Raw genomic sequence first — 16305 nt, forward strand, 5'->3', positions numbered from 1 at the left:
GAGATGATAATAGCTGCGCATGACTCCCCATGGTATAACAATACAGGCAGCCAGCCACTATAAGGAAAACAAAACTCTTTGATTATGAGTTGTCGTTCAGTCAGAGGCGCATTGCGTCACATCTCTCTGATTGAACAGCAATAGCAGCAGCGCTTTACGCACAGCCAAATATGGACACCTGTGATTTTCCTACCGCGTCCCTTCCATTGAGAAGCGCGCGCGCATGTGAGAGACCGATAGATCCTATAGTTGATAGTAGTAGGCCTACACTACACAGAGTGCTCAGTCAGCATTAAAGCTCCCGTCCCGTGTGTGTGTGCGTGTGCGTGTGCGTGTGCGCGCGCGCGCGTGTGTGTGTGTGTGTGTGTGTGTGTTTTCTCTGTCACCGTTCGTTCGTTCGTTCGTTCGTTCATTCATTCGTTCGCGCGCGTTGACCCGCTGGTGACCCGCAGCAACACGCGCACCGTGACATCTCGGTGAACTCTCCGTGCGCTACCCATGCAGCCAAGTTCACTGACACTGTCCACCGCACGCACGCACGCACACACACACACACACACACACACACACACACACACACACACACACACACACACACACACACACACACACACACACACACACACACACACACACACACACACACACACACACACACACGGGGGGGTAGAGGCAGTGAGTGATTGCATATAGTGAAACTTTAACAACTTGTTATCAGTCAGAGTTTAAAATACTCAATGTTAAATATACACAATCACCTATATCAAATAAACATACAGACACAGATCAAATAGATGAAACTGGTGCGTATACCATGCATGCATGCAGGACCTATATACAGTAATTTCATAATCATTATTGTTTTTACTAATGAATGATAGTGAAATCAATTTGTATAGTGAGATTGTACAAATGGAACCAATTAAATCCAAATGGACCAATATGTCTCAATTTGTATAGCCTATACAATCTCAGTCTCACAGTTACACATTGATAAATTAACTGAGGACTTTACTATATGTATACAGAGTCAGACAAGATTTGAAGGCAGCTGAGTGAGTGTACAGCCAATATGTTGATTGTCTCGGCAGGTATAACTAATTATAGGCCTATCAAACATAAATCTTATCACATATTTTCATGTGATCACCGCTCTATCACTAGCAGACATAAATGCATCATCACGCATACCTCTGGTTAGCATACTGGAAACATGGCAACCCAACTTCTCCAGGCCATGTAACACCTGCCTTTATATTATCAATCAACAACAGAACAATTATTCAGTGGTAGAAGTAGTATTCCCTTCTCTTTTTTTTTTACTTAAGTGAAAGTATCAATACTGCAATGTAAAATACTCTGTTACAAGTAAAAGTCAGGTATTCAAAAGTGTACCTGAGTGTGAAGTGCTTAATGTAGGCCAGGGGTGCCGACAATCTTTTGACTACTTTTAAAATGACCAGCTCAACAAGATCTACATAGCTAATATCTACCTGGGGGGGCTTTGGAATAGCAGTGCTGGCGTTACATATTTAAGACAAACACACTTGGAATGGGATATAGAGGGGAAATTTGTAATTGCTAGTTTTTTGTAGTAACTTTGTAATGATATTGACGTTGGCCTTATACTCTACACTTTCATACTCTTGAAAACAAAGTATTTCATTGTGGGTTTGCCTACTATAGAAGCTGTTAAGTGAGGAGCCAACAGGCTCATCTTGATGTCAATCACTCAAGTCACCTTAATTCAAGTCGCAGATGCTAACATTATTATTTTTTTTACCAAACGGTAGATCGCAATCTACCTTTTGGGCACCCCTGGTGTAGGCCTACGTGTTTTGTTATAATAATCCAGAATCTATAAAGTAACTATTATTAAAGTTTTCAAATAATTGTAGTGGAGTAAAAGTACAATATTTGCCTCTGAGATGTAGTGAAAAATGACTGAAAACTGGAAATACCCAAGTTGTACTTATAAGTGTACTTAATGTACCTATATTGTACCTACCTTATTTTTCCACCACTGCTTATTAACACATTATTAACTTATGTGTTAACTTATTATTATTATTATTATTATTATTATTATGTGATGCGCTGTGAGCTTATAGATTGTGGCTATTGTATTTTCACAAATGTAAAATATATTTGAGGGGTGCTAGCCCCTCCTATATTCAGCTATTAGTGTAGATTTTCATTTAAATTCCCATTGACAATGAATGGAGAATTTACGTCATATGTGGACGAGCAAATCATCTATTTATGTCCTAAACAATTAATATGAATGGAGAATTTACATCATATGTATCTGAGCAAATAGACATGTTACGTCATGATGATGTATGATGATAAGAGCGTCCCTCACTTCACACGGGTGTGATTTCTTTAAATAATCATAAAAAGTAAAGGATCTGGACATACAATGTCTACACCCGATAGAGATTAGATTAACTAATAAAGCCAGTTTGACACCAGAGCACGACGACAATACCAGATCTTTGAGGGGTGATAGCCCCTCCTATATTCAGCTATAGTTTAGATTTTCGTCTTACACAAGTTCCCGTTGTCAATGAATGGAGAATTTACGTCATATGTGGACGAGCAAATCGGTATTTTTGTCCTACACAATCTCATTGACAATGAATGGATGATGTACGATAATAAGAGCGCCCCTCACTTCATACGGGTGTGATTTTTGGGTTCGAGTCCGATCCTGATTTTGGAAAATAGCTGATCTACAAGCTCACAACACGTCGCAAAAACACGCCTGGGATCGGACCGAAAGTTCCGGGCAATCAGGACACACGGGCTGCATAATTATGTTGGCAAAAACATCAAATGAGGGACGGACGATATATCGGCCTGGCTCTATTTCTTACAAGACCCGGTGGATCTGACGGTGCAAGTCTGATCAGCTCAAGGGTCGTCCGTCGGTCGATATCAGATCTATCTGTCTGTTGGTCTGTCTGTCTGACGGTCTGAACCTGCCTACCTAACATTAATGTAAGATCTTTTATAATTTTTTAATTTGATGTATGCTGACCAGAAGAGGGAGATGGAGGAAACAACGCTCTAGGGTCAACATGAGGTCAACTCTACGTGCCGACCCCCCCCCCCCCCACACACACACACACACACACAAACACACACAACACATATTATAAGTAACTCGCGACTACTTCAGTTGTAGTGTACTTGAAGTCTCCACCCCCCGTCTGTCTGTCTGTCTGTCTGCACTGCGGTATTGTTTGACTGGTTTGAAGTGAATGCAGGAGAGGTTTTACTGCCCGGTCAGAGTGTTTGATGTACTGCTACTAAAACACAGCAGCGCTTTTCTCACTTCCATTCTCATGCAGGAAGGAGAGCATGTATGCAGGGGCCTGGAGGAGGAAGTGGCCTCGGGTTAGAGAGCCACCACCACCTCTCTTATTCTGTCACCTCCCTGCCACCAATTAACCCCTTGAACCCTGCAGGCCAGCAGTCCTTATTCCGGGAAAAACTTTCACAGAAAATACTACTAAATAGCATATCAACAAGCTCACAACGCGTTGCAACGTAACGCGTTGTTGTATAATGTATAGTATAATATAGAGGCCTAAGGGTTGAGGTTGACCCCATGGCCCCTATCGTCCCTATTCTGTGGGATGCGAACAGCATGAGTAGCTGGTCTAGACCGGCTTCTTCGGAGTAGAGGGAGAAAGAGGAGGGGGCCGAGTATAGTCCCCAATGAAGTTCAATGAAGTATAGTATTAAGGGGTTAAAGTGGTTAAACTGGGGCAAAGCGTCTGAAATGATGTCTCCTTGGGCCTTTGAGGAAAATAAATGTCCAAAACCAATTTGTTAAAGATGGTAAAATATATGGTTCCAAATTTGGGCAAGCTTTCAGCTCGATCTGACCACATTGAAAGTTAAAATTAAAATACTTCAGAGTAAATATGGCACTCATCTGAGATTAGAACACACACACACACACACACACACACACACACACACACACACACACAGACAGAGAAGCTCTTCACGGGAATCAATCATCATCAGTCCTTCATCATCAGAGGTGCTTTGACTTCAGATGCGACCTCAGCCCCCATGAGCTCTTCTACGATGGTTAGAGCAAATTCTAAACTGGTCCCTGGCCCGCGGCTGGTGATGTAATGGCCGTCTTTCTGTACTCGAGCCTCGGAATATTTATAGTGGTCTCCGGCCATCATCCTTTCCTTCATGGCAGGGTGGGTGGTGACTGTGCTGCCGTAGCCGATGCCATGTGCCAGGAGAGCAGTGGGTCCTGCACAGATGGCAGCAATCAGGGCTTTTCTGCCATCTTGATCTCTCAGTATCTCCTTCACGACAGGAGACTGTGCCAGATTCTGAGCCCCCGCTTTCCCCCCCGGGAGAAGGACCACGTCATACGGACCCTGTTTGCTGGCCTCCTCCAGGCTGGCATCTGGACAGATGACAACATTTCTGCTGCACTGAACTGGCTGTTTACCTGTCAATCCTGCCACTGTCACAGCGATCCCGGCTCTGCGCATGACGTCCACAGGAATAACAGTTTCCATCTCCTCTGCACCTGTTGATAAAATTACTAATGCTGTCTTGCACGCCATGGTAGAGAAGTGGTAAATGTGACTGTTAGGTGCGAAGGTGTGGAGAGTTCCAGCAGCTCAACCGTCAATATAACTGCAACTAGAATCGCTGCAATATAACTGCAACTAGAATCGCTGTTGGCTTGTTGCACACCACCGGATATATTGGTGCAGCGGCACAAACACCAGTCAAAGCTTAGCCAATTGTTGGTTTGTGTTCGGATCTGTCTAATATTGCAAATTGACCATAGCAACCAAACCCCAGTCCAGGCGGAGTCTCAGTCAGTCAGTCAGTCAGTCAGTCAGTCAGTCAGTCAGTCAGTCAGTCTGTCTGTCTGTCTGTCTGTCTGTCTGTCTGTCTGTCTGTCTGTCTGTCTGTCTGTCTGTCTGTCTGTCTGTCTGTCTGTCTGTCTGTCTGTCTGTCTGTCTGTCTGTCTTCAGTCAGTCAGTCAGTCAGTCAGTCAGTCAGTCAGTCAGTCAGTCAGTCAGTCTGTCTGTCTTCAGTCAGTCAGTCAGTCAGTCAGTCAGTCAGTCAGTCAGGTTAGGCCTACAATTGTTAAAATTAGATCATAAGTAGGCTTCTGTAAAGTGTGCAGCTCTGTGATGTACCTCATGTTCCTCATACTATAGGTCACATAGTTCCCCCGAAACTCTACTAGACTATATCATTTGACAACAAAAACAAAGAAAACTAGAAATGATCACATAGGCCTACTGATATTTGTCAGGTGAAAAAAGAGCTGTCTCCGTTGTGTCTCTCGATATTTGGGCATGCATTCCATATCTGGGCGAAATGTGTGTGTGTGTGGGGGCATACATAATCAGGACTGACTATAGGGACATACGGACATGCCCTGTTCTATATATCTCGCCCTTTAAGTGCCTCATATACTATGCCATATGTGTGGTAACTGGTAACTTGAAGTCTGTGGAAATAGACCGCATGAAGTTATGAATTTTATATTATCTGGTGGCAGACGCGTCAACTCCGGGGGTGCCGAGGCGCAGCTGCACCCACTGGCATTCTGTTTTAAACTTTTAATAGCAGAATATGCACCCACTGTAGGTATAGTGACTGTCCTGAATGAAAATGTCACGTAGTCACATACCAGCTTGTGCAGCGTCGGGCGCCAAGACCCGTCTCCCAGTCTGGCGGGATCTGGGAGTCCCAGAGGAGCTCGCTGTCGCCACACCGACTCTACAAGTAGCTGCCGATCCACAATGGGACAAGCAAGACTCAATCACCTGGTTCTGATAAACTGTCACAGCGACATGGTGCAGGAATTGGACATGGATGCTATAGCCAACGAGTTCATCAGCCGTGCAGCTGTTAGGAGAAACACTTTCCTCGTACGTTAAATGGTACGTCAATAAGCGACCGCCACAAAGCGACTGCTAGCTGTTTATCATTGATCATGCTGAAATGTTGAAACAATTTAATGTTATAGCTGTAATGTAAGGACTCTAGAAACACTTTCCTCGTAAGCGACCGCCACAAAGCGACTGCTTTACTGTTTATCATTGATCATGTTGAAACAAGATACTGAAACAATTGAATGTATTCGTTGTGAACTGAAACACTGTGTTCATTAGCAAACTGTAAATAAATTACCAACCGAAAAACAAAACTCGTTTTTTTTCCACCGCTGGGGGGGGGGGGGGGTTATTTGTTTTATTCGCATTACAACACTTACAACAAAATTAAATGCTTGTTACATTTTGTCATTGTAGCTTGTAGTTCAGCTATTTTTTTAATCATGATTTGTAAATGTATGCTAAAAAAATCACACCCGTGTGAAGTGAATATAGCATAGCACAGTACCAAATGCCACCCTACAATCTTGTAGATGGGGGGGGGGGGGGGGGGGAGGAGGGGGAGGAGGGGGGGGGGGGGGGAGGAGGAGGGCGGGGGTGGCACCCACCGCCGTTATAGGAACGTGACGCGCCTGTCTGGTGGTCACTCCAGTAAGCAGGACTTTTCATTTTGTGCAGTGATGGTCATGTGGAAGCAGGACTTTTATTTCGTGTGGTGGTCACTTGTTAACTCCAGTTAGGACTATTATATTGTGTGGTGGTCACATGTTAACAACAGGAAGCAGGATCTAATTAGGAAGTTGCTTCATTTGTTGATTGTGAGAACATAATCAGAAATCCCCTTTAATCCTTTGTTTCTCCTGCTGGTCCATGGCACTGTCAGTAAAGCTGTGTTTCCAAGGGATATACTAGTATTTCAAGTATGTACTATGTAGTAGCCCTGTCTACCGATAAAGGCTTTTAAACTTAATCCTTGCTTAGAGTGTGCTTGAAGTTTGCCTGTTTCCATGGGTTATCCCCTCTTCATTTACCATCATGTGGTGTACATACAGGTGTTTTTTTGGGGGGACAAACTGAAATAGTCCATCTGCAGGCTGACAGTCAGGCTAATTGAACTCTCTACTCTGGACACGTGTGAGTGTGTGTGTGTGTGTGTGTGTGTGCGTGCGTCGTGTGTGTCTCGCTCTCTCACTTAACTTGCTTACTTCTCTCCGGACACTGTATTGATAGCGCCCACTATTCTTAATAGTTAGGATGCGTAAATGCAGAACATGAAAATCATGTACTAATGTACAGTGACAAATACCCCCAAAAACAACAACCTTATTCTATGGTGTCCAAAAGAAAAGGTTTACTAAGTGTTTTGTTACGAACGTACTGTACTATGACGTCAAAAAAAGAGGAGAAGGCCATACTATATATGGCATCAAAACAACGACGTCGGAGAAAAAAAAGTGGGCTGCTGGCGCCCGGTCATTATGGAGCTCTCTAAAGGTCTCTCGCCTCATTACCTCGCAGGCGACAGGGATCCTCGTGTGACCTCACATTGAAATGCTGACCTGGGGCAAAGTTCAACGCACTGTTTCGTTTGTGTGTTTGTGTGGGACGAGGCAGGTTGAGCAAGATGCAAGGTGACAGATCATTGTGAGCCCTTATTGCGTTTAGGCAGCGAGGGCTTCGTGCAGCGCTGATGGAGGAAGTACTCAAAACTTGAGGTCAGGAACGTTCCTGACCTGATGGAGACCTGTGCTCCAAGGAGCACTTTTTCTAGTTCTATAGTCTATACAGTATGTATTTATTGTTTGCATCGTATGTTGTTACTTAAAGCAGAGGGAAGACTGAGGGAGGCAGCATGGTGGCCAGGTAGCATATGTGATCTATTAAGGTTGTGGGTTCAAATCTTGCTGCTCTTTACTGTGAAGCATGTTCAGCAGACTAACAGCAAGCATCTACACTTAGAAGCACTAAAGGAACGTGTTTAAATGTGTGGAGGCACCGTAGGCAAGCGGGTCAATTGTGATACCTCTGTGACCACTGCAAACATATTGGTTAAATCTTTTACCCCCCCGCTAAAGCTCTGTAGTGGATTTTTGATAGTAATCATTGCTATGTGTAACTCATATGATATGAGCCAGAGCATATGAGGCTACTAGAAATGTGATTTAGAGGTGTAGTTGCATGCTGTTCCCACCGCAGGGCGCAATACTTTCTCCACAAATGCAGAAACCGCATCCTGTTCTTTAATTTTCACTTCCTTTGACAACACCGACATACATACATACTTATTGGCCAGTGGACAACACCGACATACATACATACTTATTGGCCGGTGGACAACACCGACATACATACATACTTATTGGCCGGTGGACAACACCGACATACATACCCAGCCGATCGCAATACTTGCAGGATCAGCTTCCGCAAGTAATGACCTAGTAAAATGTGTATGTGTGAATACTTTCAGGGTTCTCAAAGTGGGGACATTGAGGGGGTTCCAGGTGGTCCCCAGCAAATTGTGTCAAGGCTACTTACTTACTACTGCTGCTTATTCCCTTAAGACTAAGGTTGTTTTTAAAGAATTAGAGCAAACGATTGAGTGAACACATTGTTTTAATTACAGCACACAAAATGAAAAACGAGAATCAGGAAAAAAATGACATCTCAGTTAAAGGTGGTTTATTCAAAAACATTGTAGGTGCTAAAGGAACAATTCAACACACAACTCAAATTTCATATCATCTCTGTTCATTCTCTGCGGAGGGCAAAGGAAAACTGTACAGTACATGACATTTTGACCACATGAAGACTTGGTTGCCTACAAGGAGACTTGAATGCTTCATTTAGTTCATTACTATTTCTGTTCATTATTATTATTTCTGTTGACATCCTGAATAGTGCAGAAGACCGTGAAAATGACAATGTGCTGCTTCTGCTTGCACTGTGGATGCAGAAATGGCAATAGATGGGGAAGTCACAGAACAAGTTAAAGGAATAAATAAATTGGCAGACAGGTCTCCTTGAACGCCATGGTTGCTCTCGATGAACATAAAGAGAAATGTGAGTAGTTGGTTATGTAGTCAATGTAATGTTTGTGTCATGTGGTAGTCTCGCGTAGCCATGCAGACAACTATTCCACAATCTCTGAATCCTAGTCTACACCTCCCAAAATCAGATTAACGGAAGCTCTGTTCAGTGTGGAGGAGGCTTCAATTACGCTTTATCACTTAATCACGAGGAGAGCTTCTGTGCTCGACTGTTGCCTCACACAATTTTCAAATGCTTCCGGTCATAGTCTGGCCACGCGAGATAGCCATGTGGTGACGTCACGTGACACATTATGAACAATTTGGTAAGACTTTGCAGGAAGTGTGAGCTTCAAAAGGTAGGAAAAGGCCCAACTTGGCTAGCCAGTTAAGTTAACCTCCCCACTCCTACCCCCACAAAGTATGGACACTAGTGTCATTTCACAGAAAGAACATCTCTCATTAAGGAAAGTGCATGACATGACTAACCCCACGAGTACGAACACTCAAAATGTAATTCCAAATCATGCTTTTAACCACTTAAACTCTATACATCATTGACCAGGGACCCGCATGAGTCATACTTGCCCCCCCCCCCCTCTGTGCCGTGCTATGAGCCTGTAGATCTGCTATTTTTCAATAGCTAAAGTATAACATAATGCTTAAAACACCAAAAGGGGTTCCCGTCCAGAATGGGTTAATGGACATAGGGGAAGACAAATAGGTTCAGGTCCGGCAGAGCCATCACGTTAGTCATTTTATGAAGTTTCCTGAATGATGGATTTTATTTTCTGTGTTTTAGTCTTGGGTTGAGCAGCTGCATCCCTGCATCTGTCCATGTCAAGCCCAAGAGCTTCAGGTTCATTCATCTACTGTAGTGGTTCTCATAGAGGGCATATTTATTTAAATGTAATATGTTTTATCTTAGCATTAACATTGTTTCGGTGTACAGCAGGTGATAGCCAAGTGACGCCTTCTGATTTCACCTGGACTCTACTATCAGGTACAATATTATCTCCACAACATGAAAAGCAAGAAAACAAAGATGGGAACAATTATTATATATTTCTTTGCATTGGGAGGCCCATCCCAAATGATTAGGACCATTATGGTAGTTCATTCACATTGGAATGTCATTGAGGGTTTATGCTAGTATATGGTACATAGCATTCCTGTTTCAGCCATGCAAGTGAGTGGAGACAAACCGGGCCTGAATCTTTTAGCTCACTACCATTCACTTAACTGTGTTTGACAAGAAAGCGACAAACTGAAAATCAAAGTCATATTAATTATTACACATTTACTTTCGTTGTTGAGGGACGGTGCATATCACAGTATCAACCTCCACCATTTTTTGTAGCAGACAAACTGTGGTATCGTTTTCTTTACAAAATATGGAGTATGTACAATGGCATTTACAAGTTACTATTTAATAATAAAAAAGGCAAAATAATTCAAATAAAGGGAACAAAATTAACTTAAATAATATTCTTCATCTTCAGTGCAAAAATGCTGTTTAAAGTATAACAGACCCAAAATATAACAGCATAAAAACATGATTTATAAAATGTTTTGCCATCTGAAGTTAATAGAAGAATCAGCCTGCAAGTGAGGCTGGAAATGGACCAGTTTTGTATTATTGCTGTGTATTGTATGTTGAGTATGAGATTCCAAAGCTTTGCTTTACCCTGAGGAACAAAAGTACACATTTGGGGATGCAATTTATCGAACTGTTATATAGATATAGGTATATATTGCCTAAACTTAAGTAATCTGGCGTTTTCTCTTACTTTGGGTAGGTTAATTATACATAATAGGACTGTTATGTTTAAGGGTATAATGTACCCCGTTTTTGACATAAGAGGAATGGAATTGGGATTGATTTGTGAGAGTTTTGACACTTCCAACCAATCTCTACACAGCAAAATTCTCAATTTTAATGTAACACTGAGGCCAACAGAGTAGGCACGGTGGTAAACTGGCACACTGAGCCAATAACTATTATGTTGTGAGGTTGTAGCTAGCATTTTTGTTATTTATTGAACAAACAAAGTATATCGTCTCTGTCAGGTGGAAACCTTGTATGTCCAAAACGGTTACTTTAAAGGATTGAAATTCAAAAACAGCAAAAGTAGAATGCAGATCTACAAGTTCAAAAAGCGTCACGTCTCATTTCAAGCTTGTAGATGTACTACTTTTGATACTGTTGTGTGACGCTGTAGTACGATTAAGTAGGGCAATCATTTATGGAAAATCAGAAAAAGGTAGAATATGGAGATGAGGTTTCTGCCGACAACAACAATACTACTATACTATACTATAATGAAACCTTGATGTCAACCATTGGGTGTGCCAGTAAAATTCCGGACAATCTGCTAGTTATACTGAGGATTGTACTGTGTAGAGTCAAGCCTGTATGTCTGTCTACAGTATACAACCGTGGCCAGTTTGCTTTTGCTTGATCGTGCACACAGTGGCAGTGAAGACCCAATAGATGTATAGAGTGTATAGATGAATCCATGTTGCGAGGCAATCCAGCCATGCCAGGCTAGTTGCAGTCACAACTCTATATTTTGAATTGGTTCCCATTGCGACAAACTGGAGTCTTTCCCAGAAAGAATAATTAAGTGGACTGCAGCATTATGTTTTCCACGGGTCAAGCTGCCCCATCGGTCACCTTTTCTTAACGGCACTTCTGAAATTTGCCTTCACTGGTTATGTGACCAAAGGTGTGGCTAGTTCAGTGGTTTTAACAGGGAGCCTTTACACATCTAGCCTGGAACTCACCAATGCTTTCTATGGCATAGGCAGCTCCCAGCAGGATCCGCCAGAAACTGTGCGCAGCTGCTGGACATGAGACTAATTAATTAGAGCGACAGAGAGAGAGAGAGAGAGGAGTGTGTGTGTGTACGGGTGTGCGTCAATTTAACAAAGGTGCAGACGATCAGAAATCAGCTGAGAGTGATCGACGTTTGCACTATTCTATGCCGAATTGAAGTGGACTCGGACCCAGACTTTTTTTCCCCCCTGGAAATAAAAACGTCTGGGTTTCCGAGGCTATTACACATCTAACCCCGGATAAATATCAGAGGCCTAGTTCAGTGGTTTTAACAGGGAGCCTTAACACATCTAACCCTAGTTCAGTGGTTTTAACCTTTACAAATCTAACCCCAGATAAATATCAGAGGCCTCCTCATTCCCTTCCACTACTGAATTGTACAGTAACTCAGACCAGAACCTCATAGAATCAGTGTGCAGAATTGACATTCCCATTCAAATACTTTTTACTGTGACAAATCGCAAAGGGTGCAGACTAGTGTTGAACCATGGACCTTTCAGACAGATAGCATCCATTCTACAGTATGTACATACTGTATTTCATTGTATGAAGTCTTTATGAATCAAACATCCTTCATTGTAGGGGTGTGGTTTAACTCAAAGCATCAGCGAGCTGAAGCTTTGAAGCATGCCATCTATATAAATCTCTTAAAATGTCAATATGCAACAAACAAAAAACAGAAAAAAAGAAAGAACGAAGTTCAGGAGATTCTTTTCCAGTCAAAAATGCAAAACAACTAAATATATACAATATACAACATAAAATAATTTGTGTACATGTGCAATATAGGGTCCTCGTTTCAAAATAAAAAGACATTTCATTCATCTAGAATTATTGTACTATCAATACAATCTCTGAAGACAGTGACGTTCAAGGACACTATACAGTACTCAAGTCCTGGGTGGCACAGTGGTCAGAGAGATGTCCCTGGACCTGCTAGTAGGGGTGTGACATACATACAGTAAGCTATAATATTGGGTTCATTATCTCGACATGAATTGGATATGAATTGGATTATTAATCAATTATTGTCAACATCAATCTTCATCTCGCTGTGGTGGAATATGAGTTAACGCTGCAAATGTGCTCTTATTTTGAAAGGTGCAAACTTGTATGGTAGGCCGACAGGAAGTAGTTCCAGCGGATATGCTGCTAGCTTGTTGCAAGCGATGTTAATTGCATTAACTGTAGTCCCGGTTTCCAGAAGGTGTAGTTTCCGGTTTAGTTTCCCGCAGCTTCGCTTGATTGGCACGGCAGCAAAGTTAAACCGGAAGCACATCTGCTACCATGCCAAACAAGCAAAATGACAGGAAATTGAACTGGAAAAAACTGGGACTACAGTTCTGTACAGAGCAATCAATCTGGGGGGAAAAAAAGATACCGGATGTCCGCCCGTTCACTCTCCTTCAGGCCTCCTCTTCCGGTGTTGTTTACATTCCTACTAACAACAAACTACACCTTGTTACAGGAGTTGCTTACAGATTCAGCTGCGGAGCTCTAAAGCTGTCTTGAGAGATTAGACAGCAATAAACACGTTAAACTACAGTGTGTATATTTGAGATTATTATGATGCTATATCACTGTGATATTTATATGAACGGCTATTGACTAGCTGCTATGGTGGATTAACAATACTAGGAGTTGTGTCAAAGGCAAGTCTGCGTTACTACACATGGACACGGATAACGATTACGTTTTCTTCCATCTCTAGTACGATACGCATCGTCACGTATTTATAGCGCAACATTTCATGGCATGATATTTCGTCCCACCCCTACTCGTTAGCCTAACATGCTCTGTGTGCAGTTGAAATAATTGACAGCGTCAGTCATTTTAAATCTCCAATTAAGTGTCTCATCTGACACATCTCAAATGTGAAGCAGACAGAGAGAGAGAGAGAGAGAGAGACATGACAAACAGCAAGCAAAGGCAGGCTGCCAATGTTGAGGAAGAAAAATACAAAATAAAAATCACCTTTCGTCATGAACATCAGTCTTTCTAGACGTCATCATCCATTCATCTACCCATCCATCCAGCTCTGGCTTTAACTCAGCAGTGAGTTTGTGCATACATACTCAGCATACATACGTATGTACATACGTACGTACATACATACAGGTACTTTACATACAAAGGGTCAATAGTGTAAGTATTGGGACAATGCATATCAGTTTGTCTTTTTTGTTATTGCTGTCGTCATTATGTTAATTAGTTAGTTCCAACATGGAGGCCATTAATGTCCTAAAGACTGTTTGTAGTAATAGGTGCGCAAACAGCAAAAAGGGACAAACATCAACTCAATATCCAAGTACTTCCTATCACTAACTATGCATTTTAAAACGCAACACCACCCTGGCTCTGTGGCGCTACAATCATTGCACTCCCACGAACGTACAAAACATAGTTTTGTCTTATGGTAGTGATTACAAATGACATTAAAAACATTTCTCTGTTCATTCCACTTTTTCTATTTTTGTTTTGTTTTGTATCAGTTCAGTAAACGGTTTAGTTTATTTACACTGTATTTCAGTCTTGTTCTGTACTATATCTGAGAAGGGAGGAGCGTGTATATGTAGGTGGCTTTATGCGTTGTGTGTAGTCTTGTGCCCTATGTTCTCATCATGTATAATGTGTATGTCACTCCTGTGTGTCTGTTTTGTGTGCCTATCTAGTCCCTTTCAGGTATCCCTCATGTTACGTGTGTGTGTGTGTGTGTGTACGGATGACACATGCGTGTCACATCGCAGCATTCTTGTGACATGCTGATGCCAAGCTGCACTAGCGTTTGAATACTGTTCATATCAGCCGTGTATATGTGTTTCCCTCCAGCATGTGTTGTATACGTGTGTGTGTGTGTCTCTATGAGTGCTGTGACATCCCATTGACCAGGCTCCTCAGCTGTTTGACCACCGTCTCAATCAGCTTCTGTTTGTCCCGGTCGTTTTTCCTGAACTGAGAGAAGATATTGTTCTTCTTACTTGTGTCCTTCATTCTGGAGGAGGAAAGGGGAAAGAGGGAGGCGGTGAGAGGACGGGGGAGAGAGGGCCATGAGAGAGAGGTTAAGAGTGAAGGCTGAATATCATCTTGAGGCAGAATAATAAACTATGGACTTTTATTTCTGAGTGCAACCTTTGCACTCAGTTTGGATTTACTGAAGTGTTTAAGAGATAGAGAATGTGTGTCTATTGTTTGGTGGTGGTAAAAGGGCGGTTTTGGTCATTTTTAACCTAAGAGCTTAAAACACATTTAGTGCCGGAAGTGCATCAAAATAGAAGCTCCGGGGTGCCAGAGTTGTCTGATCGCTTTTACTCTGAAAGCCATGAACCGGAAACACTTTCCTAAAAAAGTTGACTTTACAAAGTGACCTCACATCCCCGATCATCTTAATTAATTTTTTTACGCTCCAAAAAGCGTTCAAATTTTGCGGGAGAGACGGATGAGGAGCAGAAATGAAGCGCCAGCATATCGATCCATTCATCACCACGGAGAGCACCCTGGCTTAGGAGATACGAGTCATTCTTTCCGCAGCGCTAACATGGGAGTCAATGACAAGCTAATAGTTGCACAGAGCGTTAGCGTACGGAAAGCGAAAAGCGAAATGTCACTAGGACATCGCTAGGACGTCCACAGACGTCATAGGCACTGATTTTTCGGAATCCTTATGACGGCCTCATGCGTCGTATTAACTGAAAAGTGCTAGCCTACATCAGATGTTGCATTTTACGTACACAATACGACAACACACACACACACACACACACACACACACAACACACAACACACAACACACAACACACACACAGAGAAACAACTAGAGGAAGCGTCACCTACCCTCTGTAGACTCTGTAATGCAGCAGTTAGAATGCAGGGAAATAATGAAGAAAAAAGTGATAGCATAGGAGAGTTGGGTTTTTTTTTAAAGCAGAAGAGCAGCTAACAATGAAGATAAGACACATTGCAGTGCAGACATACCCAAGAATCCATCCATCATCCATGCTTGAATGTACAGTAAAGGTGGTTGCACACTGGACGCGTTTTTCGGAAAAGCGACGAAAAAATGCTGCTAAAAATCCGAAAAACACAGCAATGTGCAAGGACCTTTAGATAACTGTTGTAGTGCAGTAACAAACAGGTCAAAGGTCAGGAGGAGTTGTACTCACTTCTCCAGCAGAGCCAGGGCGGTGGCCGGGTTCACTCTCAAGTATTTGGAGGTGGGTTGACCATAGTCTGCCAGGTAGGTGGACCAGTCCCACACCATGAACAGGTCCAGGAGCTGGAACGCACACGCACACGCACACACACACGCACACACACACACACACACACACACACACACACACACACACACACACACACACACACACGTTTGTATTACTATACGGTATTTGTGAGGATATCAACATTTTAGGACGGCGACTTGATTATGCAATTGTTTGGTGCACAACACCAGCGCACCTAACCCCAAACATTTACCAATTGTAAAACTAACTAAACGTCTTTAGAGAAATGGACATTGTGAGGACCAGGAAAATGATCCTCA

General features: G+C 42.5%; 2 protein-coding genes across 7 annotated transcripts in view; both read right to left on the bottom strand.

Annotated features, from left to right (window-relative positions):
- Positions 1–4037: 4037 nt before the first annotated feature.
- On the bottom strand, positions 4038–4607 carry LOC310874271 (Parkinson disease protein 7 homolog; the record flags this gene model as incomplete). Its single annotated transcript, XM_083787006.1, has 1 exon — positions 4038–4607. One exon carries the CDS (start codon positions 4605–4607, stop codon positions 4038–4040), a length of 570 nt encoding a protein of 189 aa, XP_083643132.1.
- Positions 4608–8581: 3974 nt separating this feature from the next.
- exoc6 (exocyst complex component 6) overlaps positions 8582–16305 on the bottom strand; it is an 80125-nt gene continuing 72401 nt past the window's right edge. For 4 of the 6 annotated variants that reach the window (XM_083787028.1, XM_083787029.1, XM_083787031.1 and 1 more), the window contains 2 exons: positions 15926–16038; positions 8582–14757 (listed from right to left, as the gene is read on the bottom strand). In XM_083787028.1, the coding sequence (XP_083643154.1) occupies positions 14625–14757; positions 15926–16038 (246 nt within the window). In that variant the 3' untranslated portion in view covers positions 8582–14624. The remainder of the gene's footprint in view (positions 14758–15925; positions 16039–16305) is intronic. The other 2 variants (XR_014570553.1, XR_014570554.1) reach the window with 2 other exon arrangements.

This window comes from Protomyctophum parallelum (genome assembly GCF_964188405.1).
Source record: "Protomyctophum parallelum genome assembly, chromosome: 17".
Lineage (NCBI taxonomy): Eukaryota > Metazoa > Chordata > Actinopteri > Myctophiformes > Myctophidae > Protomyctophum > Protomyctophum parallelum.